General features: G+C 47.9%; 1 protein-coding gene across 1 annotated transcript in view; it reads right to left on the bottom strand.

The window, feature by feature from the left end:
* TMEFF2 (transmembrane protein with EGF like and two follistatin like domains 2) overlaps positions 1–26730 on the bottom strand; it is a 66728-nt gene that overhangs the window by 19654 nt on the left and 20344 nt on the right. Inside the window, exons 3-5 of the mRNA XM_038749243.1 lie at positions 23985–24114; positions 20540–20566; positions 3937–4033 (exon numbers count right to left, since the gene is read on the bottom strand). Coding sequence (XP_038605171.1) covers positions 3937–4033; positions 20540–20566; positions 23985–24114 — 254 coding nt within the window. The remainder of the gene's footprint in view (positions 1–3936; positions 4034–20539; positions 20567–23984; positions 24115–26730) is intronic.

Genomic DNA, 26730 nt, shown 5'->3' on the forward strand with positions numbered 1-26730 from the left:
TCTGTAAAATGGGGGTGAGATCCCTGCCCTCCTCCCTCTTAGACTGTGGTCATGGTTCAGAAGCAGCGTGGCTTAGTGGAAAGAGCCCGGGCTTTGGAGTCAGAGGTCATGGGTTCAAATCCCGGCTCCGCCAACTGTCAGCTGTGTGACTTTGGGCAAGTCACTTAACTTCTCTGGGCCTCAGTTACCTCATCTGTAAAATGGGGATGAAGACTGTGAGCCCCCTGTGGGACAACCTGATCACCTTGTAACTTCCCCAGCGCTTAGAACAGTGCTTTGCACATAGTAAGCGCTTAACAAATACCATCATCATCATCATCATCATCAACTGAGCTGGGAGGGTCCGGGCTGGCCCACCTGTAGCCGTCCTGAGGGTGGTGGAGTCCCCAAATCACCCGGGGGGCTTCCTGGCCTGTGAGCCAGCAGGTGCTTGGCTGGGTTTCGGGGCCAGTGTCAGAGGGGACAATTATCCAGAAGCCCGGGTATCAGGGAGAACAATTAATCAATCAATCAATCAATCTTGAGCGCTTACTGTGTGCAGAGCACTGTACTAGGCGCTTGGGAAGTACAAGTTGGCAACATATAGAGACGGTCCCTACCCAATAGCAGGCTCACAGTCTAGAAGGCGGAGACAGAGAACTAAACCAAACATACTAACAAAATAAAATAAATAGAATAGATAGGTACATGTGAAATAAATAAATAAATAAATAAATAAATAAATAAATAAATAAATAAATAAATAAACAATTAATTTCCCAGAAGCCCTGGGCTCAGGGAGGACAATTACCCAGAAGCCCAGGGCTCAGGGAGAAAAATTAATCAATCAATCAATCGTATTTATTGAGTGCTTACTGTGTGCCGAGCACTGTGCTGAGCGCTTGGGAAGTACAAGTTGGCAACATATAGAGATGGTCCCTACCCAATAGCAGGCTCACAGTCTAGAAGGGGGAGACCAAGAACTAAACCAAACATACTAACAAAATAAAATAAATAGACCAGATAGGTACAAGCAAAATAAATAAATAAATAAATAAATAAACAAATAAATAAATAAACAATTAATTTCCCAGAAGCTCAGGGCTCAGGGAGGACAATTACCTGGAAGCCCAGGGCTCAGGAAGGACAATTACCTGGAAGCCCAGAGCTCAGGGAGGACAATTCCTCGGAAGCCCAGGGCTCAGGGATGACAATTATTTGGATGCCCAGGGCCAGTGTCAGGGAGGACAATTATCCAATGCCCAGAGTCAGGGAGAACAATTATCCGATGCCCAGAATCAGGGAGGACAATTACCCAGAAACCCAGGGATCGGGAATGACAAGTATCCAGATGCCCCACGACAACTTCGGGGAGGACAAATACCCGGAAGCCCAAGGTCTGGGTGGTTAATTACCCAGAAGCTCAAGGTCCAGGCAGTCAATTACCTAGAAGCCCAAAGTCGGGGCGCCCGATAACCCAGAAATCCAGGGTTCGAGATGGTCGATTACCCGGAAATCCAGGGTTCGAGATGGTCAATTACCCAGAAGGCCAGGGGTCAGGGAGGGCAATTATCCAAATGTCGAGGGTTGTTGAGGACGATCATTTGGATGTCCAGGGCTAGCGTCGGGGAGGACCAGATTCTGTTAACTCCGGCTACTTTATCGTTTTCCAATTTTTCCAAAATGAATAGCTATAATGGCTTCGGCCCCTTCGGCTTCTAGCCCGTGCACTTTCCGTGGGAGTGTACCCATCTCTTCCTCCCGACAGACTTTCACCCCGTGCCTCAGGGCCTCAGTTCGCCCTAGTGCCCACCCCAAGGCCCAGGAGCGGATATTTGACCTCTCATTACGAGCGCTCAGCGTGGCAAGTCCTAACAATTTGGGGGAGGGAGGTGCTCATGATGAAATAAGAGACACTGACAAGGCCTCTGGCCGAGGTGAGGTGGAGGAGTTTTTTTCGATTTGGTTTCATTCTGCCCCACCACAATCCGTGCGGTTTCTTCTTGAGGTACCCACCCCTCTACCTTCAGCACGCCACCTTTGGAATTCCACACCTTCTAGCATCCTGACTTCTGGAATTCCACAATCTCCAGCCTCCCAACCTTGGGAGTCCCACTTCCTCCAGCATCCCAACCTCTGGAATTCCACACTCGGCGTCATCCCCATCTCTGGAATCCCACAATCTCCAGATCCCGATCTCTGTAATTCCACCCCTTCCAGCACCCCAAATTCCAGAATCCCACCTCCTCCAGTATCCCAACCTCCAGAACCCCACCTCCTCCAGCATCCCAAGCTTTGGAATTCCACCTCCTCCAGCATCCCAACCTCTGGAATCCCACACTCTCCAGCATCCCAATCTCTGTAATGCCACACCTTCCAGGGACCCAAATTCCAGAACCCCACTTCCTCCAGCATCCCGACCTCTGGAATCCCACAATCTCCAGCATCTCAACCTCCAGAAGCTAGAGGAGTAGAGCATGTATTACAATTCCAGCCCTACTCCCTGTTCATACCACCTGAAGTGGCCACCATCTTCCTTGCTCTCTTCCCTTCTAGTTACTCCCCACCTCTCTGACGCATTTATAATTTTCACTCCCCTTCTCCTCCGAGAAATGGGCTCTAATCACGTCGGCCAGATAACAACTTCGATTTGTCTAGATCCCCAGTCTGGAAGTTGGGGTTCCCCTGCCAGCTTGCTGTGTGACCTTGGACGAGTCACTTAACCTCTCCATACCTCCTTTTCCTTCTCTGCAAAAGGGGGACGATAAGACCTGCCTTTCCACCTTTAAGTCATTCATTCAGTCCGTATTGATTGAGCGCTTACTGTGTGCGAAGCGCTGTACTAAGTGCTTGGGAGAGGATGATAAAAAGATACGATTTATAAAGTACAATATAGCAATAAAGCATCCCGCCTCCCTCCCTGGGAGGGCCAAAATGAGGGAATTAATGGGAAAATGCTTTGGGAATAAAAGTCTACAGAAGAAGATGAACCATGGCACCATTAACTGACGATCAATCAATCAATTGTATTTATTGAGCGCTTACTGTGTGCAGAGCACTGTACTAAGCGCTCGGGAAGTACAAGTTGGCAACATATAGAGACAGTCCCTGCCCAACAGTGGGCTCACAGTCTAGAAGGCAATCATTGTTAGTTGTCAGCCTGTCGTATTTATTGAGCGCTTATGGTGTACAGAACACTGTACATAGCACTTGGGAGGGTATAATACAGCAGAGTTGGTAGACACAATTCCTGCCCACAAGGAGCTTCTTAAGTGTTTCTCATCAGAGATAATAATAATAATAATAATGGTATTTGTTGAGTCCTTACTATGTGCCAGACACTGTATTAAGCGCTGCAGTAGATACAAGCAAATCGGGTTGGACACAGGCCTTGTCCCATATGGGGCTCGCAGTCTCAATCCCCATTTTACAGACGAGGTCACTGAGGCCCAGAGAAATGAAATGACTTGCCTGAGGTCACGCAGCAGAGAAGTGGCGGAGCCGGGATTAGAACTCAGGTCCTTCTCATTCATGGAGAAGCAGCGTGGCTCAGTGGAAAGAGCCCGGGCTTTGGAGTCAGAGGTCATGGGTTCAAATCCCGGCGCCACCAATTGTCAGCTGGGTGACTTTGGGCAAGTCACCTAACTTCTCTGGGCCTCAGTTACCTCATCTGTAAAATGGGGATGAAGACTGTGAGCCCCCCGTGGGGCAACCTGATCTCTTTGTAACCTCCCCAGCGCTTAGAACAGTGCTTTGCACATAGTAAGCGCTTAATAAATGCCATCATTATTATTATTATTATTATTCCCAGGTCCGCGCTCTACCCACTGGGCCGTGCTGCTTCCCGGTGGGGAATGGAGTCGCCCAGCGACCTTACCGAATTGGAGAAGGGAAACTCCCAGCGACCTTTCCAACCGTCTTGGGAAAAGGGGAGCGTAGCCCACCAGGCCACCTTACCAGACGTCTTCCGCGTCCTCGTCACACTCGGCCCCGAACTGGCAAATGTCGCACGTGGACGTCTCCTTCTGACTGCTCTCTCCGGAGCCTTCGTTCACTGCGGGACACAAGCCGGAAAAACGCAGGGGTCAGCACATGGTGGGAACTTGTACTCCCCAAGCGCTTAGTACAGTGCTCTGCACACAGTAAGCGCTCAATAAATATTGAATGAATGAATGAACCGCACAATCCACCCACTGCAGGCACCTGTATATATGTATATATGTTTGTACATATTTTTTTACTCTATTTTATTTGTACATATCTAGTCTATTTTATTTTGTTAGTATGTTTGGTTTTGTTCTCTGTCTCCCCCTTTTAGACTGTGAGCCCACTGTTGGGTAGGGACTGTCTCTATATGTTGCCAATTTGTACTTCCCAAGCGCTTAGTACAGTGCTCTGCACATAGTAAGCGCTCAATAAATACGATTGATGATGATGATGATGCAGGCAGATTCCATGGACTGTGTCCTAGGGGAAGGACGTTAGCAGAATAGACATGGTCCCTGCTCTCACGGAGCGGACAGTCTACCGCGGCGCTTGGGAGAGCACAGTCATAATGATGATGGTGATGATGGTATTTATTAAGCGCTTACTGGGCAGCAAGCATTGTGCTAAATGCTGGGGGTGGGTACAAGCTGATCAGATTGGACACGGTCCCTGTCCCGCGTGGGGCTCACAGTCTTCATCCCCATTTTACAGATGAGGTCACTGAGGCCCACTGAAGAATAATGATGGTATTAAGCATTTACTATGTGCCAAGCACTGTTCTAATATTTATTCTATTTATTTTATTTTAATATGTTTTGTTTTGTTGTCCGTCTCCCCCTTCAAGACTGTGATCCCACTGTTGGGTAGGGACCGTCTCTATATGTTGCCAACTTGTACTTCCCAAGCGCTTAGTACAGTGCTCTGCACACAGTAAGCGCTCAATAAATACAATTGAATGAATGACTGAATGGGGTAGATACAAGGTAAGCAGTTTGTCCCACGTGGGGCTCACAGTCTTCATCCCCATTTTACAGATGAGGGAACTGAAGCCCAGAGAAGTGAAGTGGCTCGCCCAAGGTCACCCAGCACTTGGCTCAGTGGAAAGAGCCTGGGCTTTGGAATCAGAAGTCATGGGTTCAAATCCCAGCTCCGCCAGTTGTCAGCTGTGTGATTTTGGGCAAGTCACTTCGCTTCTCTGGGCCTCAGTTCCCTTATCTGTAAAATGGGGATTAAGACTGGGAGCCCCCTGTGGGACAACCTGATCACCTTGGAACCTCCCCAGTGCTTAGAACAGTGCTTTGCACATAATACACGCTTAATAAAAGCCATTATTATTCAATAAGGCTTTGAAGGTGGAAAGATTGATTGTCTGTCGGATAGGAAGAGGGAGAGCGTTCCAGGCCAGAGGCAGGATGTGGATGGGAGGTCAACAGCGGGAGAAGAAATCGAGGTATTTTTCCAAGCGCTTAGTGCAGTGCTCTGCACGTAGTAAGCTCTTGATAAATGCATTTGATTGATTGACCCAAGGCAACTGTGCAGAGGCCATCTATGGAGGGCGGCGTCTCCAGGGCACCAGTCAATCAATCAATCGTATTTATTGAGCGCTTACTGTGTGCAGAGCACTGTACTAAGCGCTTGGTAAGTACAAGTTGGCAACATATAGAGACGGTCCCTACCCAACAGTGGGCTCACAGTCTAAAAGATCACCCCCTGGCATCTCAGGCCCTTGCCCGGCCGCGACGCTGTCGCATAACCCGGGCGGCCCGAAAACCCGTCTCTCTAAGAGTGCCTTTCCCCCATTCCCCATTTATTTAAATGAAGAAGTCGCTCAATAAACTCGCTATTGCACGACTTATTAATTGAACCGTTATTATAATGCATCTTTAATTGGATTAGGTCTAATTACCCTTAAACGGCTCTTGGCGTCCTTAAAGGTCAACCGTAAGCCGCTTTTCATTTAAAGATTTAAGTGCGAGTTGAAGGCACGGAGGAAAGCGGGCGACGTCTTTGTCAAGTTAATTGCCAACCTTTCCTCTTCTGGGATTATTTCATTTCATCCTTCCTTCCTGTCGATCGGCTCACCGGTGAGGCTAGGCGGAAAACCCCCTGCCACCCGACAAGCGCACGGCAGAATCCGGAATGTCTGGGGCACGATTCACAAAGGGAACCGCCGTTAGTCACACTTAAGGGGAGGAAAGAAATAATAATAGTAATAATAATTGTGGTACTTATTAAGCACTTACTATGTGCCATTCGCATCTACCCCGGTGCTTAGAACAGTGCTTGGCGCCTAGTAAGTGCTTAACAAGTGGGTCTAGTTGATAGAGACCGGCCTGGGAATCAGAAGGACCTGGGTTCTAATCCCGCTCTGCCACTTGTCTGCTGTGTGACCGTCTGTCACTTCTCTGGGCCTCAGTTCCCTCCTCTGGAAAATGGGAATTCGGACTCTGAGCCCTTTGCGGGGCAGGGACCGTGTCCCACCTGATTATTTTGTATCTACCCCAGCACTTCACGCGGAGTAAGCGCTTAATAAATACCGCAATTATTAGTACTTCTATTACTACTGCTACTAATATTAGAAGCAGCCTGGGTCAGTGGAAAGAGCCCGGGCTTTGGAGTCAGAGGTCATGGGTTCAAATCCCAGCTCTGCCACTTAATATTATTATCATCAATTAATAATTAATAATAAATATCAATGGGTAACTAATAATTAATAATAACAAATATATTATTATTATTATTATCAATAATAATAATGATGGCATTTATTAAGCGCTTACTATATGCAAGGCACTGTTCTAAGCGCTGGGGCAGTTACAAGGTGATCAGGTTGTCCCACGTGGGGCTCACAGTCTTAAACCCCATTTCACAGATGAGGTCACCGAGGCCCAGAGAAGTGAAGTGACTTGCCCAAAGTCACACAGCTGACAAGTGGAAGAGCCGGGATTTGAACCGATGACCTCTGACTCCAAAGCCCGGGCTGAGCCACGCTGCTTCCACACACTTGTCAGCTGTGTGACCTTGGTCAAGTCGCTTCACTTCTCTGGGCCTCAGTGACCCCATCTGTAAAATGGGGATGAAGACTGTGAGGCCCCCGTGGGACAACCTGATCCCCTCGTAACCTCCCCAGCGCTTAGAACGGCGCTTTGCACATAGTAAGCGCTTAATAAATGCCACCATTATTACTTCGGGCAGGTCACTTCACTTCTCTGGACCTCAGTGACCTCATCTGTAAAATGGGGATGAAGACTGTGAGCACCCCGTGGGACAACCTGATCCCCTTGTAACCTCCCCAGCGCTTAGAACAGCGCTCTGCACATAGTAAGCGCTTAATAAATGCCACCATTATTATTATTATTATTACTACTACTGCCTCTATTTCTACTACTACTATTATTGTATTTATTTATTTATTTTACTTGTACATATCTATTCTATTTTATTTTGTTAGTATGTTTGGTTTTGTTCTCTGTCTCCCCCTTTTAGACTGTGAGCCCACTGTTGGGTAGGGACTGTCTCTATATGTTGCCAATTTGTACTTCCCAAGCGCTTAGTCCAGTGCTCTGCACATAGTAAGCGCTCAATAAATACGATTGATGATGATGATGATGATGCTGTTCTACTATTACTACTAATAATGATGGTATTTGTTAAACACTTATTATGTGCCAAGCCACCCCGAGGGGTGGCACCTGGAGAGTTTCCAGTCCTCCGCCAGTCTCGACTACGGGAAGGAGAGTGAAGCGGAGGCCTGTCCATTCCGTCCCGAGCTTGGCCGGTGGCCAGCGTGTGGTGGGCAACTGCTACAAGTCAAAACTCCCCTGTGAGCCCACTGTTGGGTAGGGACCGTCTCTAAATGTTGCCAACTTGTACTTCCCAAGCGCTTAGTACAGTGCTCCGCACACAGTAAGCGCTCACTAAATACGATTGAATGAATGAATGAATGTTTCAAGCCCCGGGGTGGATACAAGGTCATCATGTTGGACGCAGTCCCTTTCCCACATGGGGCTCACAGTCTTAATCCCCCTTTTGCAGATGAGGCAATCGAGGCCCAGAGAAGTGAAGTGACTATCAATCAATCAATCAATTGCATTTATTGAGCGCTTACTGTGTGCAGAGCACTGTACTAAGTGCTTGGGAAGTACAAGTTGGCAACATATAGAGACGGTCCCTACCCAACAGTGGGCTCACAGTCTAGAAGTCTAGCCTGAGGTTGCGCAGAAGACAAGAGAAGCAGCGTGGCTCAGTGGAAAGTGCTCGGGCTTTGGAGTCAGAGGTCATGGGTTCAAATCCTGGCTCCACCAATTGTCAGCTGGGTGACTTTGGGGAAGTCACTTCACTTCTCTGGGCCTCAGTGACCTCATCTGGAAAATGGGGATTAAGACTGTGAGCCCTGCCATGGGACAACCTGATCACCTTGTAACCTCCCTAGCGCTTAGTACAGTGCTTTGCACATAGTAAGCGCTTAATAAATGCCATAATAATAATAATAATAATAATAAGAGGCAGAGCCGGATTTAGAACCCACGTCCTCTACTACTACTCCCCTTCATCCTCCTCCTCCCCCTCCTCCCAGGCCTGTACTCTTTCCCACGAGGCCACACTGCTTCTTTAATTCAGTTTTGATCCCGTGAGCTCGTCTTCTCTGAGGCTTTCAGAGCCCAGATTTAACACAGAATGAAGTTTCACTTAAATGACAGCGGTTTAAGAGACAACAGTTCGAAGCCATCTTGATCGCTGAATGAGCGAGGGAATCAGAAGCAGATCTCAAATTCTCATTTAATCATTTGTCAAGTGCACACACCCCATGAAAGAAGAGAAGAGAAGCAGTGTGGCTTAGTGGCAAGAGCCCGGGCCGGAGAGTCAGGGGACGTGGGTTCTAATCCCTGCTCCGCCACTTAATAATAATAATAATAATAATAATAATAATAATGGTATTTGTTAAGCGCTTACTATGTGCCAAGCACTGTTCTAAGCTTAGTACAGTGCTCTGCACACAGTAAGTGCTCAATACATGCGATTGACTGATTGATTCCTGCACACAGTAAGCGCTCAATAAATATGATTGAATGAATGAATGATTTTCGCTTTAATTCTATTTGTTCTAACAACTTGACACCTGTCCACATTTTGTTTTGTTGTCTGTCTCCCCCTTCGAGACTATGAGCCCGTTGTTGGGTAGGGACTATCTCTATATGTTGCCAACTTGTACTTCCCAAGCACTTCGTACAGTGCTCTGCACACAGTAAGTGCTCAATAGATACGATTGATTGATTGATTGATTCCTGCACACAGTAAGCGCTCAATAAATACGATTGAATGAATGAATGAATTTAGCTTTAATTCTATTTGTTCTAACGACTTGACACCTGTCCACGTGTTTTGTTTTGTTGTCCGTCTCCCCCTTCGAGACCGTGAGCCCGCTGTTGGGTAGGGACCGTCTCTATACGTTGCCGACTTGTACTTCCCAAGCGCTTAGTACAGTGCTCTGCACACAGTAAGCGCTCAATAAATACGATTGAATGAATGAATGAAAATCAGGTTGTCCCACAGGGGGCTCACAGTTTTAATCCCCGTTTTATAGATGAGGTAACTGAGGCACAGAGAAGTGAAATGACTTGTCCAGAGTCACACAGCTGACTGATGGTGGAGCCGGGATTTGAACCCATGACCTCTGACTCCAAAGCCCGGGCTCTTTCCACTGAGCCATGCTGCTTCTTATTATTATTAACGGTCAGACTCTCAGCTCCGTGGCTGAGGCTTCTCCTCCGGTTTTTCCCGCCCAGGAAGAGGGGCAGAGAGACAGTCCCAGAGACCGGCTGGACTCTCCCCGGCCGAGGCGGGAGATGAGCCGAAGAGACCCAGCCCCTACATGTCGCTCGGTGACCTCACACTCGTGGCCCGCCCAAGTTGACGGTCAAAAACCGGGCGGCCCAAGCCAGTGAGAGCCCATCCAATGCCGTCCGAATATCCGAGCCGGACCACATGGATGCCGGACTCGACTCTCGGGAAGATGAAGACGGACACGGGACACCCAAGGAGACACCGCTTTTTCGCGTCAAGCCTGGAGGCAGCGGTAGGCCTGTGCTGCACACGGTAAGTGCTCAGGAAATACCATAATCATCATCATCAATCATATTTATTGAGCACTTACTGTGTGCAGAGCACTGGACTAAGCGCTTGGGAAGTCCAAGTTGGCAACATATAGAGACAGTCCCTACCCAACAGTGGGCTCACAGTCTAAAAGGGGATAATGATAGTAATAATGATGCTGGTATTTGTTAAGCGTTTACTATGTGCCAGGCGCTGTACTAAGTGCTGGGGTGGGTACATGTCTACGTGTTTTGCCACCTGTCTACATGTTTTATAATAATAATAATAATCCCAAGCGCTTAGTACACTGCTCTGCACACAGTAAGCGCTCAATAAATACGATTGATTGATTGATTGATGGCATTTATAAATCACTATGTGCAAAGCACTGTTCTAAGCGCCAAGGAGGTTACAAGGTGATCAGGTTGTCTCACCGGGGGCTCACGGTCTTCACCCCCATTTTATTCATTCATTCAATCGTATTTATTGAGCGCTTACTGTGTGCAGAGCACTGGACTAAGTGCTTGGGAAGTACAAGTTGGCAACATATAGAGATGGTACCTACCCAACAGTGTGCTCACAGTCTAGAAGGGGGAGACAGACAACAAAACAAAACGTATTCACAAAATAAAATAAATAGAATAAATATGTACAAATAAAATAAATAGAGTAATAAATCCGTACAAACATATATACATATATACAGGTGCTGTGGGGAGGGGAAGGAGGTAAGGCGGGGGGATGGGGAGGGGGTGGAGGGGGAGAGGAAGGAGGGGGCTGAGTGTGGGAGGGCCTCCTGGAGGAGGTGAGCTCTCAGTAGGGCTTTGAAGGGAGGAAGAGAGCTAGCTTGGCGGTTGTGCGGAGGGAGGGCATTCCAGGACAGGGGGAGGACGTGGGCCGGGGGTCGATGGTGGGACAGGCGAGAACGAGGCCTAACGGTGAGGAGATTAGCAGCAGAGGAGCAGAGGGTGCGGGCTGGGCTAGAGAAGGACAGAAGGGAGGTGACGTAGGAGGGGGTGAGGGGATGGACAGCCTTGAAGCCCAGGGTGAGGAGTTTTACAGATGAGGGAACTGAGGCACAGAGAAGTGAAGTGATTTGCCCAAAGTCACACAGCTGACAGTTGGCGGAGCCGGGATTTGAACCCATGACCTCTGACTCCAAAGCCCGGGCTCTTTCCACTGAGCCACGCTGCTTCTCAGATAATGACTCTGCCACCTGTCTACATGTTTTGTCACCTGTCTACAGGTTTTATTTTGTTGTCTGTCTCCCCCTTCTAGACTGTGAGCCTGTTGTTGGGTAGGGACCGTCTCTAGATGTTGCCGACTTCTACTTCTCAAGCGCTTAGTACAGTGCTCTGCACACAGTAAAGCGCTCAATAAATACGATTGAATGAATGAATACAAGCAAATCGGGTTGGACACAGTCCCTGTCCCACGTGGGGCTCACGGTCTCCAACCCCATTTGACACGTGAGGGAACCGAGGCCCAGAGAAGTCAAGCGACTAGCCCAAGGTCGCTCAGCAGACGTGACAGAGCTAGGATTAGAGCCCATGACCTTGTGACTCCCAAGCAACTTCTCTATCCACTAGGCCACACTGCGTCTCTGAATACTGCGTCGCTAAATACTACCAATCGATCAATCCAACGATTCAGGGCTGGACCACCCTCAAGTGACGGAGCCGGGATTAGAACCCAGGTCCTCTGATTTCCAGCCCCAGCTCCTCCCTCTAAAGGGCCAAGCTGCTTCCCCAGGTCTGAGATGTTGCAGATCTTTGGAAAAGAAGGCCAACGTCTTGAGGAAGGCTTCTTTCATTCATTCAGTTGTATTTATTGAACACAGAGGACTGTACTGAGCACTTGGGAGAGTCCAATATAACAGTAAACAGACACATTCCCTGCCCACAACAAGCTTACCGTCCAGAGCTGGGGAGAACAGACATTAATCAATCAATCAATCAATCAATCAATCGTATTTATTGAGCGCTTACTTTGTGCAGAGCACTGTACTAAGCGCTTGGGAAGTACAAATTGGCAACATATAGAGACAGTCCCTACCCAACAGTGGGCTCACAGTCTAAAAGGGATCTAAAAATTAACATTAAGAAATAAATGAGGGATGTGGACAGAAGCGGTGTGGGGCTCTTGGGGGGATGAAGAAAGGAAGTAAGTCAGGGTGACGCAGAAAGGAGTGGGAGAAGAGGAAAGGAGGGCGCAGTCAGGGAAGGCCTCTGGGAGGAGATGGGTCTTTAGTAAGGTTTTGAAGATAGGGAGAGTAATTATCTGGGGGATTTGAGGAGGGAGGGCATTCCGGGCCTTCCCAGACTGAGCCCCCTCCTTCCTCTCCCCCTCCTCCCCCTCTCCATCCCTCCCGCCTTACCTCCTTTCCTTCCCCACAGCACCTGTATATATGTATATATGTTTGTACGGATTTATTACTCTATTTATTTTACTTGTACATATTTATTCTACTTCTCTTATTTTGTTCTCTGTCTCCCCCTTCTAGACTGTGAGCCCACTGTTGGGTAGGGACCGTCTCTGTATGTTGCCAACTTGTACTTCCCAAGCGCTTAGTCCAGTGCTCTGCACACAGCAAGCGCTCAATAAATACGATTGAATGAATGAATGAATTCCGGGCCAGAGGCAGGTTGTGGGTGAGAGGTCGGTGGTGAGGCAGGAGAGATGGAAGCCCAGGGAGCCAGTTGGAAATTATTCATTCATTCGTATTTATTGAGCGCTTACTGTGTGCAGAGCACTGTACTAAGTGCTTGGGAAGTAATAATAATAATAATAATAATAATAATGGCATTTGTTAAGCGCTTACTATGTGCAAAGTACAAGTTGGTAACATTTAGAGAGGGTCCCTACCCAACAATGGGCTCACAGTCTAGAAGGGGGAGACAGACAACAAAACAAAACATGTGGACAGGTGTCAAGTCATCAGAATAAATAGAAGTAAAGCTAGATGCACATCATTAACAAAATAAATAGAATAGTAAATATGTACAAGTAAAATAAATAGAGTAATAAATCTGCACAAATATATACAAGTGCTGTGGGGAGGGGAAGGAAGTAGGGCAGGGGGGATGGGGAGGAGGAGAGGAAAAAGGGGGCTCAGTCTGGGAAGGCCTCCTGGAAGTAGGGTTTTGAAGGGAGGAAGAGAGTTAGCTTGGCTGATGTGTGGAGGGAGGGCATTCCGGACCAGGGGGAGGACGTGGGCCGGGGGTCGACAGTGGGACAGGCAAGAAAGAGGCACAGTGAGGAGGTTAGCAGCTCCTAATGTGTCTATCAGCTCTGTTTTGGTGTACTTTCCCAAGCAATTAGAGGAGTGGAGTGTTTGGGCTGGGTTGGAGTAGGAGAGCAGCGAGGAGAGGTAGGAGAGAGCGAGGGGATGGAGGCTTTAAAGCCAATGGTGAAGAGTTGCTCTTTGACGCAGAGGTGGACGGGCAACCCCTGGCGTTTCTTGAGGAGCGGGGAAACACGGCCTGAGCTTCTGGTCTTACAGTCCCCCTCGAGTCTGGAAGCTTGGTGTGGGCTGGGAAAGTGTCATTCTGTTTCACTGGAGCCAAATCTCCAGTGGCTACCAATCAACCTGCGCATCAGGCAGAAACTCCTCACCCTGGGCTTAAAGGCCGTCCATCCCCTCGCCCCCTCCTACCTCCCCTCCCTTCTGTCCTTCTCCAGCCCAGCCCGCACCCTCCGCTCCTCGGCCGCTTATCTCCTCACCATACCTCGTTCTCGCCTGTCCCGCCATCGACCCCCGGCCCACGTCATCCTCCGGGCCTGGAATGCCCCCAATCCCTCTGCCCATCCGCCAAGCTAGCTCTCTTCCTCCCTTCAAGGCCCAACTGAGAGCTCACCTCCTCCAGGAGGCCTTCCCAGACTGAGCCCCTTCCTTCCTCTCCCCCTCGTCCCCCTCTCCATCCCCCCCATCTCACCTCCTTCCCTTCCCCACAGCACCTGTATATATGTTTGTACATATTTATTACTCTATTTATTTATTTTATTTGTACATATCTATTCTATTTATTTTATTTTGTTAGTATGTTTGGTTTTGTTCTCTGTCTCCCCCTTTTAGACTGTGAGCCCACTGCTGGGTAGGGACTGTCTCTATATGTTACCAACCTGTACTTCCCAAGCGCTTAGTCCAGTGCTCTGCACACAGTAAGCGCTCAATAAATACGATTGATGATGATGATTCTGTTGTTCTGTTGTCCTTTCCCAGATGCTTAGTATAGTGCTCTGCACCCAGGAAGCGTTCAGTAAATATGATTGACTGACCTGCTGTCCAGGGGAGGTCCTCCGGGCCCGGCCGCCCACGCAGAGACCCCCCTGATGGCCCGGCGCTGGTGGGGGGCTGTGGGGACCCTGAGAAGCAGCGTGGCCTCGTGGAAAGAGCCCGGGACTGGGTGTCGGAGGAACTCAGTTCTCCTCCCGGCTCTGCCACTTCATTCATTCATTCAATCATATTTATTGAGCGCTCACTGTGTGCACAGCACTGTACTAAGCGCTTGGGAATTGCAAGTTGGCAACATATAGAGAGGGTCCCTACCCAACAGTGGGCTCATTGTCTGCTGTGTGACCATGGGCAAGTCACTTCATTTCTCTGGGCCTCAAAGCTTGGCAATCAATCAATCAATCAATCAATCAATCAATCAATCATATTTATTGAGCGCTTACTGTGTGCAGAGCACTGTGCTAAGCGCTTGGGAAGTACAAGTCGGCAACATATAGAGACAGTTCCTACCACATAGTAAGCGCTGAACAGGTACTTTTAACAAGTACTTAGCAAGAAGCTGAGCATGGGCTAGTGCTTAGAGCTCGTTGTGGGTTCTAATCCTGACTCTGTCACTTAATAATAATAATGATGGCATTCGTTAAGCGCTTATTATGTGCCAAGGTGATCAGGTTGTCCCATGTGGGGCTTACCGTCTTAATCCCCATTTTACAGAGGAGGTAACTGCGGCATAGAGAAGCTAAGTGACTTTTTTTTTTTGAAGGCATTTATTAAGCGCTTACTATGTGCAAAGCACTGTTCTAAGCGCTGGGGAGGTTACAAGGTAATCAGGTTGTCCCACGTGGGGCTCACAGTCTCCATCCCCATTTTACAGATGAGGGAACTGAGGCCCAGAGAAGTTAAGCGACTTGCCCAAAGTCACCCAGCTGACTAGTGGCAGAGCCGGGATTTGAACCCATGACCTCTGACCATGACCATGACCTCTGACTCCAAAGCCCGTGCTCTTTTCCATTGAGCCACGCTGCTTCCTTGACTTGCCCAAGGTCACACGTCTGACAATTGGTGGAGCCGGGATTTGAACCCATGGCCTCTGTCTCTCAAGCCCGGGCTCTTTCCACCGAGCCACGCTGCTTCTCCCGTCTGCTGTGTGACCTTGGGCGTGTCACTTGACTTCTCTGGGCCTCAGTTCCCCCATCTGTCCATGTGGAGCAGGGACCGTATCCAACCCGATTTGCTTGTATCCACCCCGGCGCTTAGTACAGCGCCTGGCACTTAGTAAGCGCTTAGCAGATCCCATTAAAAAAAGAAGTGTTATTAGTATGGCATTGCTGCTGTAGCCCTTCACCTTTAGTTTTTCAGAGAGGTCAGGCGGGGAACTTTATCCCAGGAAAGGCAGCCATGGGGATACTAATAATTATAATTGCGGTATTTGTTAAGCGCTTACTATGTGCCAAGCACTGTACTAAGCACTGAGGAGGTCACTGTTTGGGCAGATGCGGCCAAGGGCGTCTGCTGAGCCGCTGGTTGGCAGTTCTTTTATGTCTTTTCATTGGGGAATGATTCGCTGTTTTGACCTAATTACATTTTTTTTGCCTAGTCTGTGTCCCATTTTGCTGTGGAAATGCAGTAGAGAGTGAAAAAATTGGGTTCATTTTTACTCTCAATAAAAATCCAGTAATAGTTGTATTTGTTAAGCGCTTATTATGCTCCAGTACTGTACTGAGTGCTGGGGTAGAGGCAAGTCAGTCAGTCAGTCCTATTTATTGAGGGCTTATTGTGTGCAAAGCACTGTATTAAGCGCTTGGGGAGGACAATATAGCAATAAACAGACACATTCCCTGCCCATAACGAGCTTACAGCCTAGAGTCAATCAATCAATCAATCGTATTTATTGAGCGCTTACTGTGTGCAGAGCACTGTACTAAGCGCTTGGGAAGTACAAGTCGGCAACACATAGAGACAGTCCCTACCCAACAGCGGGCTCACAGTCTAGAAGGGGGAGACAGAGAACAAAATCAAACATACTAACAAAATAAAATAAATAGAATAGATATGTACAAATAAGATAAATAAATAGAGTAATAAATCTGTACAAACATATATACATATATACAGGTGCTGTGGGGAAGGGAAGGAGGTAAGATGGGGGGATGGAGAGGGGGACGAGGAGGAGAGGAAGGAAGGGGCTCAGTCTGGGAAGGCCTCCTGGAGGAGGTGAGCTCTCAGCAGGGCCTTGAAGGGAGGAGTCGCACTGTGTACAGTCAGAGCTTACAGGGTTGGAAGCTTCCAGGCTGATTACTCTATTTATTTTATTAGTGATGTGTATATATCTATAATTCTATTTATTTTGATGGTATTGACATCTGTCTACCTGTTTTGTTTTGCTGTCTGTCTCCCCCTTCTAGACTGTGAGCCCGTTGTTGGGTAGGGGCTGTCTCTGTTGCCGAATTGTACTTTCCAAGTGCTTAGTGCAGTGCTCTGCACACAGTAAGCGCTCAATAAATACGATTGAATGAATAAATGAGGCCTTCCCAGACTGAGCCCCTTCCATTCTCTCCCCCTCCTCCCCATCCCCCCTTACCTCCTTCCCCTCCCCACAGCACCTGTATATATGTATAGATGTTTGTACGTATTTATTACTCTATTTATTTATTTATTTTATTTGTACATATTTATTCTATTTATTTTATTTTGTTAATTTGTTTTGTTGTCTGTTTCCCTCTTCTAGACTGCGAGCCCACTGTTGGGTAGGGACCGTCTCTATATGTTGCCAACTTGTACTTCCCAAGCGCTTAGTCCAGTGCTCTGCACACAGTGAGCGCTCAATAAATACGATTGAATGAAAGAATAAATGAATGAATTGTCTGACAAGATGGTCAGACCAGACACAGTCCCTGTCTCTCACGGGGTTCTGAAGCTAAGAGGGAGGGAGAAAGGCATTGAACCCCCATTTTACAGATGAGGAAATGGAGGCCCAGAGCCGCAAAGTGACTTGCCTAAGGTCGCCCAGCAGTCCAGTGGCAGTGGTAGGATTTGAACCCAAGTTCTCTGCCCCTTCAGCAGGGCTCTTTGTGCTAGGCCCTTACTTTTGTGTAGAGCACTGTTCTAAGCACTAAGGGTAGATGCAAGTGATGAAAATAATAATAATTATAATAATGGTGGTATTTGTTAAGCACTTACTATGTGCAAAGCACTGTTCTAAGCACTGGGGGGATACTAGGTGATCAGGTTGTCCCACGTGGGGCTCACAGTCTTAATCCCCCTCTTACAGATGAGGGGAACTGAGGCACAGAGAAGTTAAGTGACTTGCCCAAAGTCACACAGCTGACAATTGGCGGAGCTGGGATTTGAACCCATGACCTCTGACTCGCAAGCCAGGGCTCTTTCCACTGAGCCACGCTGCTTCTCTAAGGAAAAGTTGTTCCCATTTAGGTGATAAGTCAAGCCCTGGCCTGGGAATCAGAAGGATCTGGGTTCTAATCGCTTAGTACAGTGCTCTGCACACAGTAAGCGCTCAATAAATATGATTGATTGATTGATTCTAATCCCGGCTCTGCCACTTAATAGTAATAATAATAATGACGGCATTTATTAAGCGCTTGCTCTGTGCAAAGCGCTGTTCTAAGCACTTGCCTGCTGGGTGATCTTGGGCAAGTTGTTTCACTTCTCCGGGCCTCAGTTCCCTCATCTGTAAAATGGGGATTAAGACTGTGAGTCCCACGGGGGACAGGGACGGTGTCCGACCCAATTTGCTTGTATCCCCTGCAATGCTTAGTACAGTGCCTGGCACAGGGTAAGCACTGAACATACACCAAAAAAAAAAATGGTAAGATTCGAACACAAGTCACACAGTAGAATGATCAACAGACACATTCCATGCCCGCAGTGAGCTGTTTTCTCTTAAGAGTATCCATCCTCTCTCCCAGAGCCTCACACGTATTTTTCTGAAAGTGTCGACAGGACCAAAAGCTGCACATTATCAAACAGCGCAGCAGTCCCTAAGGGAAACGTTTGCCTATCAATCTGGTGGGAAACTTATCTATTTATTCATCAATGTGTTCATTTATTTATTTATTTATTATTAATTATCATTAACAATATATATTACAAATTAATATATAATCACATATATAAAAATGTATAATATAATAACATATAATTCTAATATAATTAGTATATTATATTACATATAATTGATACACACAATATATCATGCATAATATAACATGTAATAGGCTAATCAGTATAATATAATTAGTATATTATATTATGTATAAATGATACACACAATATATTATGCATAACATAATATGTAATATGCTAATCCATATATTAATATAATTATATATTAGTGATATATTAATACATGATTGTTAATTATTTATTATTTATTTATGGAAAATTTATTCTATTTATTTTGTTTAGTTAATATGTTTTGTTTTGTTGTCTGTCTCCCCCTCCTAGACTGTGAGCCCGCTGTGGGGTAGGGACCGTCTCTATGTGTTGCCGCCTTGTGCTTCCCAAGCGCTTAGTCCAGTGCTCTGCACACAGTAAGCGCTCAATAAATACGATGGAATGAATGAATGAATGAAGTCCTCTGTGCTCTTTCCACTAGGCCACACTGCTCCTCCTTAGATTTTTTTTCCCAGCGCTTGGGGCAGGACTTAGTACCCGGCAAGGGCTCGATCTATCCTGTCTCTGACCTGGAACGCCCTCCCTCCTCAAATCTGACGGACGATGACTCTCCCCCTCCCCTTCAAAGCGCTTAGAACAGTGCTTTGCACATAGTAAGCGCTTAACAAGTGCCATTATTATTATTATTATTATTATTATTGAAGGCCCAGCTCCTCCAGGAGGCCTTCCTTGACTACGTCCCCATTTCCCCTTCTCCCCCTCCCTTCTGCATCACCCTGACTTGCTCCCTTTCTCCATCTTCGTGGCTCAGTGGAAAAAGCCCGGGCTTTGGAGTTAGAGGTCACAGGTTCAAATCCCGGCTCCGCCAATTGTCAGCTGTGTGACTTTGGGCGAGTCACTTCACTTCTCTGGGCCTCAGTTCCCTCATCTGTAAAATGGGGATTAAGACTGGGAGCCCCACGTGGGACAACCTGGTTTTCTTGTAGCCTCCCCAGCACTTAGAACTGTGCTTTGCACATAGTAAGCACTTAATAAATGCCATTATTATTATTATTATTATTATTATTATTACTATTATTATTATCTTCCCCTCCAAGCCCCCCCACCACTTATGTCCATACCCATAATTTATTGATTTCTATTAATGTCCGCCTCCCCCTTTAGACTGTAAACTCGCTGTGGGCAGGGAATATGTCCGATTATTATTATATTGTCCTCTCCCAAGTGCTTTGTCCAGTGACTGATTGACTGATGCCACTTCACTTTCCAATACCCACCCCTTTTGGTTCAAAAGTTGGCAGTGCGAGTTTATCAAATCGCTTTTTACGTGTGACCACCTTTCCATCGTTGTCTCACCCAAAGACCTCCTTGCTTTGCCAATCAATCAATCATCTTTATTGAGCGCTTACTGTGTGCAGAGCACTGTACTAAGTGCTTGGGAAGTCCAAGTTGGCAACATATAGAGACAGTCCCTACCCAACAGCGGGCTCACAGTCTGAAAGGGGGAGACAGAGAACAAAACCAAACATACTAACAAAATAAAATAAATAGAATAGATATGTACAAGTAAAATAAATAGAGTAATAAATCTGTACAAACATATATACATATATACAGGTGCTGTGGGGAAGGGAAGGAGGTAAGATGAGGGGGATGGAGAGGGGGACGAGGGGGAGAGGAAGGAAGGGGCTCAGTCTGGGAAGGCCTCCTGGAGGAGGTGAGTCCTAGTGCTTAGTACAGTGTCTGGCATATAGTAAGCGCTTAATGGATACCGTCATTATTATTCCCAGGCTTCCCGGAATTCTCTCCTCTAGCACCAGACATTTTTCCCTATGCGGCCCCGGATCTCAAACCCAAAATCTTCCAACAAGCAGCAGATGGAGACAGAGTTCCATCCATCTTTGGCTCGTGGAAAATTCAAAATCCTTCCAGAAAGAAAAGCCCTGTTTGTTTCCCAGCAGAGGACACAGCGTCGAGATACTCTATCTTCTCCCAAATGCAAAACACGAACCGTTCCAGAAATCCTAAAGGCAAACAGCCAGAGACGGGAGAAAAAGCCTCTTTCCCACAAACCTCCAGAGATTAAAAATACGACTACAAAAAAATTCCTACCTCCATCTCCAGAGCCTGATCCGGGATCTAAAAGAAAAAGGAAACGCGTATTTACTTTCGGCTGAAAAATGTGGAATCTTTAACTGGGGCGGGTCACCTTATTTAGTTATTTGAAATGTCCATCGGTAATCCTCTTCACTTGGTGTCCGTCGTGGGGAAATTAGAGAAGGGTAATCAGAGAATTGACATTTTTCACGGAGCACTGAACTCAATTTCACGTCTATGAAATGATCGACCGGAATATTTTATCTTCGGTTTACTGCATTCTCCACCCAACTTGGGGGATTTTCCAAGCACGTATTGGGGTGCTGGGACTGTACTAAGTGCTTGGGAGAGTTCATGCCAGACTTTAAGCTCGTTGTGGGCAGGGACCGTGTCCACCGACTGTTATATTGTCCTCTTCCAAATGCTTAGCACAGTGCTCTGCACATGGTAAGCGCTCAATAAATATCTTTGATTCAGTCAAGTAAAAGGATCAAGTAAATAATAATGATGGTATTTGTTAAACACTTACTATGTGCCAAGCACTGGGGTAGATACAAGGTAATCAGGTTGGACCCAGTCCCTGTCCCGAATGAGGCTCACACTCTTAATCCCCATTTTCCAGATGAGGGAACTGAGGCACAGAGCGGCGTCTTGCCCAAGGTCCCACAGCAGACAAGTGGCGGAGCCGGGATTAGAACCCACGACCTCTGACACCCCGCCTGTGCTCTTACCACTAATATTTATTGGAAATGTGTCTACCAACTGTTGTCTTAACACAGCGTTCTGCACACAGTAAGCACTCAATAAATATCATGATTTTTGGATTGAATGAAAAAGAAGAGATTGAGGTAACATGATTACGTTGGTGTTAGAGGAGCAGAGTGTGAGGGCTGGATTGGAGTAGAAGAAGAGTGATATTCCTGGAACGCAGGGATAGTGTTAGAACAGTTAGGACGCTGGGAATGGGGCAGTGGACTCCCTTGGAACATGGTTAGGATGCTGGGAATGGGGCAATGGAATCCTCTGGAAGAACAGTTAGTGAGTTAGTTGTACATATCTATTCTATTTATTTTATTTTGTTAGTATGTTTGGTTTTGTTCTCTGTCTCCCCCTTTAAGACTGTGAGCCCACTGTTGGATAGGGACTGTCTCTATATGTTGCCATTTTGTACTTCCCAAGCGCTTAGTACAGTGCTCTGCACATAGTAAGCGCTCAATAAATATGATTGATGATGATGATGATGATGATGGATTTTGAATTCCGTGGGATTCCGTTAGGTGCCGAGCACTGTACTAAGCGCTGGGGAAGATACAGGCTAATCAGGTTGGGGGAAGGTGTCTGACAGACAATTTACTCAACCCCCCACTTCCAAGCCTTATTGAAGGCACATCTCCAAGCCGCCTTCCCTAAGCCCTGCTTTCCTCTTCTCCCACTCCCCTCTGCCTCACCCTGACTTACTCCCTTCATTCATATATGTTCATATATATATATTCATATATATATATATATATATGTTGCCAGCTTGTACTTCCCAAGCGCTTAGTACAGTGCTCTGCACACAGTAAGTGCTCAATAAATATGATTGATTGATTGATTGATAGGGACTGGGGATGCGGGGATGGAACCCCCTGGAACAACAGTTAGGATGCTGGGAATGGAGGAATGGAGTCTCCTGACACAAAAGTTAGGATGCTGGGAATGGGGGCAGGAAGTCCCCTGGAGCTCAATAAATACGATTGATGATGATGATGATGTTGAGAAGGTGGGAATGGAACCCCCTGAAGTGACGGTTGGGAAAGGAAGAACGGAGTACCTTGGAAGGAAAATTAGGATGCCGGGAATGGAGGAAGGTGGAGTGGGGTGGTCCCCTGGAACAATAGTTTGGCTGCTGGGAAGGTCATGACTGTGGAGAGTGGGGAGGGTCAGTGGGGAGGGTCCGTGGGGAGCGGAAAGAACCCCAAGGACTCTCTGTCCAGCAGAGATGGGACCCCCCTTCTGCTGCCGCTGCTGTTTTTGTGAGCATGGCTGGCGTTTGACTGCATCGGTCTCATCAGCTCTTTCCTTGAGGGCCTGAAGACCTCAGGCCGCCTCTGCCCGTGCCCATGTCTGACCGTGCCCATGGGTTAATACCTTGCCCCGGCCTTGGCCCAAGTGTTAAGGAGCCCCGGGAATGGGCGAGAAATCATCCCTAGGCTCTCTTTCTCCCAGCCCTGCACTGCCTCGTTCCAGATCCAAAGAGAGGGGGTGGTTCTGGCCCATTAGCCAGGAGCCACGGTGCACACTAATCCATCCTTCCTTCCCCCTTCCCTTCCCTTCCCTTCCCTTCCCTTCCCTTCCCTTCCCTTCCCTTCCCTTCCCTTCCCTTTCCTCCCCTCCCCTCCCCCCCTCCCCTCCCCTCCTCCCCCCCCCCCCCCTCTCTCTTTCTTTCTTTCTCCCGGCTCTAACACTTGTCTGCTGTGTGACTCTGGGCAAGCAACTTTCACTTCTCTGGGCCTCAGTTTCCTCATCTGTAAAATGGGGATTAAGAATATGAGCCCCACGGGGGGCAACCTGTTTACCTTGTATCTACCCCAGGGCTTAGTACAGAGCTTGGCACATAGTAAGCGCATAACAAATACTGTAATTATTTCCTTCCTTCCTTCCTTCCTTCCTTCCTTCCTTCCTTCCTTCCTTCCTTCCATCCTCCCTCCCTCCCTCCCTCCCTCCCTTCTTTCCTTCCTTCCTTCCTTCCTTCCTTCCTTCCTTCCTTCCTTCCTTCCTTCCTTCCTTCCTTCCTTCCTTCCTTCCTTCCCTCCTTCCCTCCTTCCCTTCCCTCCTTCCCTTCCTTCCTCACTTCCTTCCTTTCTCCATTTGCAGAGCTCTGTACTGAGCACTTGGGAGAGCACAATAGAGCAGAAAACAGCCCCATTGCAATACGATTCCATCACCCCATCTCTAAAGTACCCAAGTAACCTTGAGTGAAGCGCTGCACCAGGCGAGGCCCGAAGGGCACCTTCCCCATCACCCCAGATAATAATAATAATAATAATAATGATAATAATGACGTTTATTAAGAGCTTACTATGTGCAAAGCACTGTTCTAAGCGCTGGGGAGGTTACAAGGTGATCAGGTTGTCCCACGGAGGGGGGGGGGGGGCTCACAATCTTAATCCCCATTTTACAGATGAGGTCACTGAGGCCCAGAGAAGTCAAGTGACTTGCCCAAAGTCACACAGCTGACAGTTGGCAGAGCTGGGATTCGAACCCATGAACTCTGACTCCAAAGCCCGGGCTCTTTCCACTGAGCCACGCTGCTTCCCCAGATCAGATCAGCCCGTCCTCCCTGGGAGCAGCCAGGCCGGGGCGTGGGAGGTCGGGATGGAGGGACGGCCGGACGAGGCCCAGCTGGACGTGGAGGGGACTGGGTTCTCGTGGGGTTCTTGGGGGGGCTTTGTGGGGGGGGGGGCATCTTCCCTCTTACCTGCAGCGCAGGAGCCGTCGGAGGCCACGAGGATCTCTGTCTGCTGCTTGCAGGCCGACTGTCTCAGGTAGCACTCGTTCTGGTAGGTGTCCCCGTTGGAGCCACACACGGGCACGTAGTCACTGGTGCACTGCGGGCACATACACACAGACACACACAAACACATGCACACACACACACACACACACACACACATACTTAACCGACGGACCCCCCCCCCAGCCCCCAGCGCTTCCCTCCTTCTCCTCACTGGGCCTCCTTCTCGCCCGTCCCGCCGTCGACCCCCAGCCCCCGTCCTCCCCCTGGCCCGGCATGCCCTCCCTAATACTAATACTAATGATGGCATTTATTAAGCGCTTACTATGGGCAAAGCCCTGTTCTAAGCGCTGGGGAGGTTACAAGGTGATCAGGTTGTCCCACGGGGGGCTCACAGTCTTCATCCCCATTTTACAGATGAGGGAACTGAGAGAAGTGAAGTGACTTGCCCAAAGTCACACAGCTGACAATTGGCGGAGCTGGGATTTGAACCCATGACCTCTGACTCCAAAGCCCATGCTCTTTCCAGTGAGCCACGCGGCTCCCTCCACACATCCGCCAAGCTAATTCTCTTCCTCTCTTACAAGCCCTACTGAGAGCTCACCTCCTCCAGGAGGCCTTCCCAGACTAAGCCCCCTTTTTCCTCTCCTCCCCTGTTTAGACGTTTGTACAGATTTATTGCTCTATTTTCCTTGTACATATTTACTATTCTATTTATTTTGTTAATGATGTGCATCTAGCTTTAATTCTATTTGTTCTGACGATTTTGACACCCGTCTACATGTTTTGTTTTGTTGTCTGTCTCCCCCTTCCAGACGGTGAGCCCTTTGTCGGGTAGGGACCGTCTCTATATGTTGCCGACTTGTAATAATAATGATGGCATTTATTAAGCACTTACTACGTGCAAAGCACTGTTATAATTACTGGGGAGGTTACAAGGCGATCAGGTTGTCCCACGGGGGGCTCACAGTCTTCATCCCCATTTTACAGATGAAGGAACTGAGGCCCAGAGAAGTGAAGTGACTTGCCCAAAGTCACACAGCTGACTATTGGCGGAGCTGGGATTTGAACCCATGATCTCTGACTCCCAAGCCCGGCCTCTTTCCACTGAGCCACGCTGCTTCTCTACTTCCCAAGCGCTTAGTACAGTGCTCTGCACACAGTAAGCGCTCAATAAATACGATTGAATGAATGAATGAGCTGGACCATAGGCCGTTGGTGGCATTTATTCAGCCCCTACTGTGGGCAGAACGCTGTGCTGGGCACCTACTGTGGGCAGAGCTCTGTGCTGGGCCCCTACTACTAATAATAATAGTTGTGGAATTTGTTAAGCGCTTACTGTGTGCCAAGCACTGTACTGAGCACTGGGGTGGATACCAGCTAATCGGGTTGGACGCAGCCCCCGACCCACGTGGGGCTCACAGTCTCGATCCCCATTTTCCAGATGAGGAAACTGAGAAGTGAAGTGACTCTCCCCAGGTCACACAGCAGACAAGTGGCAGAGCTGGGATTAGAACCCACGACCTTCTGACTCCCAGCCAATAGGTCATGCTGCTTCTCGTATATGCAAAGGACTGTACTGAGCACCTACTGTCTGCAGGGTACTGTACTGGACACTTAGCCAGAGTGTTTTATGCTGACCTCAGTCCTTGCACACGAATGTATGGCCAAATGTTCAGACCATTTCCGGCTCTGACTCCTCTTTGAGCAAGCAACGTGGCTCAGTGGAGAGAGTCCGGGCTTTGGAGTCAGAGGTCATGGGTTCAAATCCTGCTCCACCACGTGACTGCTGTGTGACCTTGGGCAAGTCACTTAACTTCTCTGAGCCTCAGTTACCTCATCTGTAAAATGGGGATTAAGACTGTGAGCCCTGCGTGGGACAATTTAATCACCTTGTATCCTCCCCAGCGCTTAGAACAGTGCTCTGCACATAGTAAGCGCTTAACAAATGCCATCATCATTATCTCCCCCTTCTAGACTGTGAGCCCACTGTTGGATAGGAACCGTCTCTATATGTTGCCAACTTGTACTTCCCAAGCGCTTAGTACAGTGCTCTGCACACAGTAAGCACTCAATAAATATGATTGATTGATTGATTGATTCTCTGGGCCTCAGTGACCTCAACTGTAAAATGGGGATGAAGACTGTGAGCCCCACGTGGGACAACCTGATTACTTTGTATCTATCCCAGGGCTTAGAACAGTAGTAAGCGCTTAACAAATACCATTATTAGAGAAGCAGCATAGAGTAGTGGAAAGAGCCCGGGCTTGGGAATCAGAAGACATGGGTTCTAATCCTGGCTCCGCCACATATCAGCTGTGTGACTTTGGGCAAGTCACTTCACTTCTCTGTGCCTCGGTTCCCTCATCCGGAAAATGGGGATTAAGTCTGTGAGCTCCACGTGGGGCAATCTGATTACTTTGTATCTATCCCAGCGCTTAGAACAGTGCTTGGCACATAATAAGCACTTAACAAATACCAAAATTATTATTCTTATTCTTATTATCTGTGCCTCAGTTCCCTCATCTGTAAAATGGGGATTTAGTCCGTGAGCCCTACGTGGGACTACCTGGTTACTTTGTATCTGTCCCAGCACTTAGAACAGTGCTTGATTTATCTTACTTGTACGTATCTATTATATTTATTTTATTTTGTTAGTATGTTTGGTTTTGTTCTCTGTCTCCCCCTTCTAGACTGTGAGCCTGCTGTT

This window comes from Tachyglossus aculeatus, chromosome 7 (genome assembly GCF_015852505.1).
Source record: "Tachyglossus aculeatus isolate mTacAcu1 chromosome 7, mTacAcu1.pri, whole genome shotgun sequence".
NCBI lineage: Eukaryota > Metazoa > Chordata > Mammalia > Monotremata > Tachyglossidae > Tachyglossus > Tachyglossus aculeatus.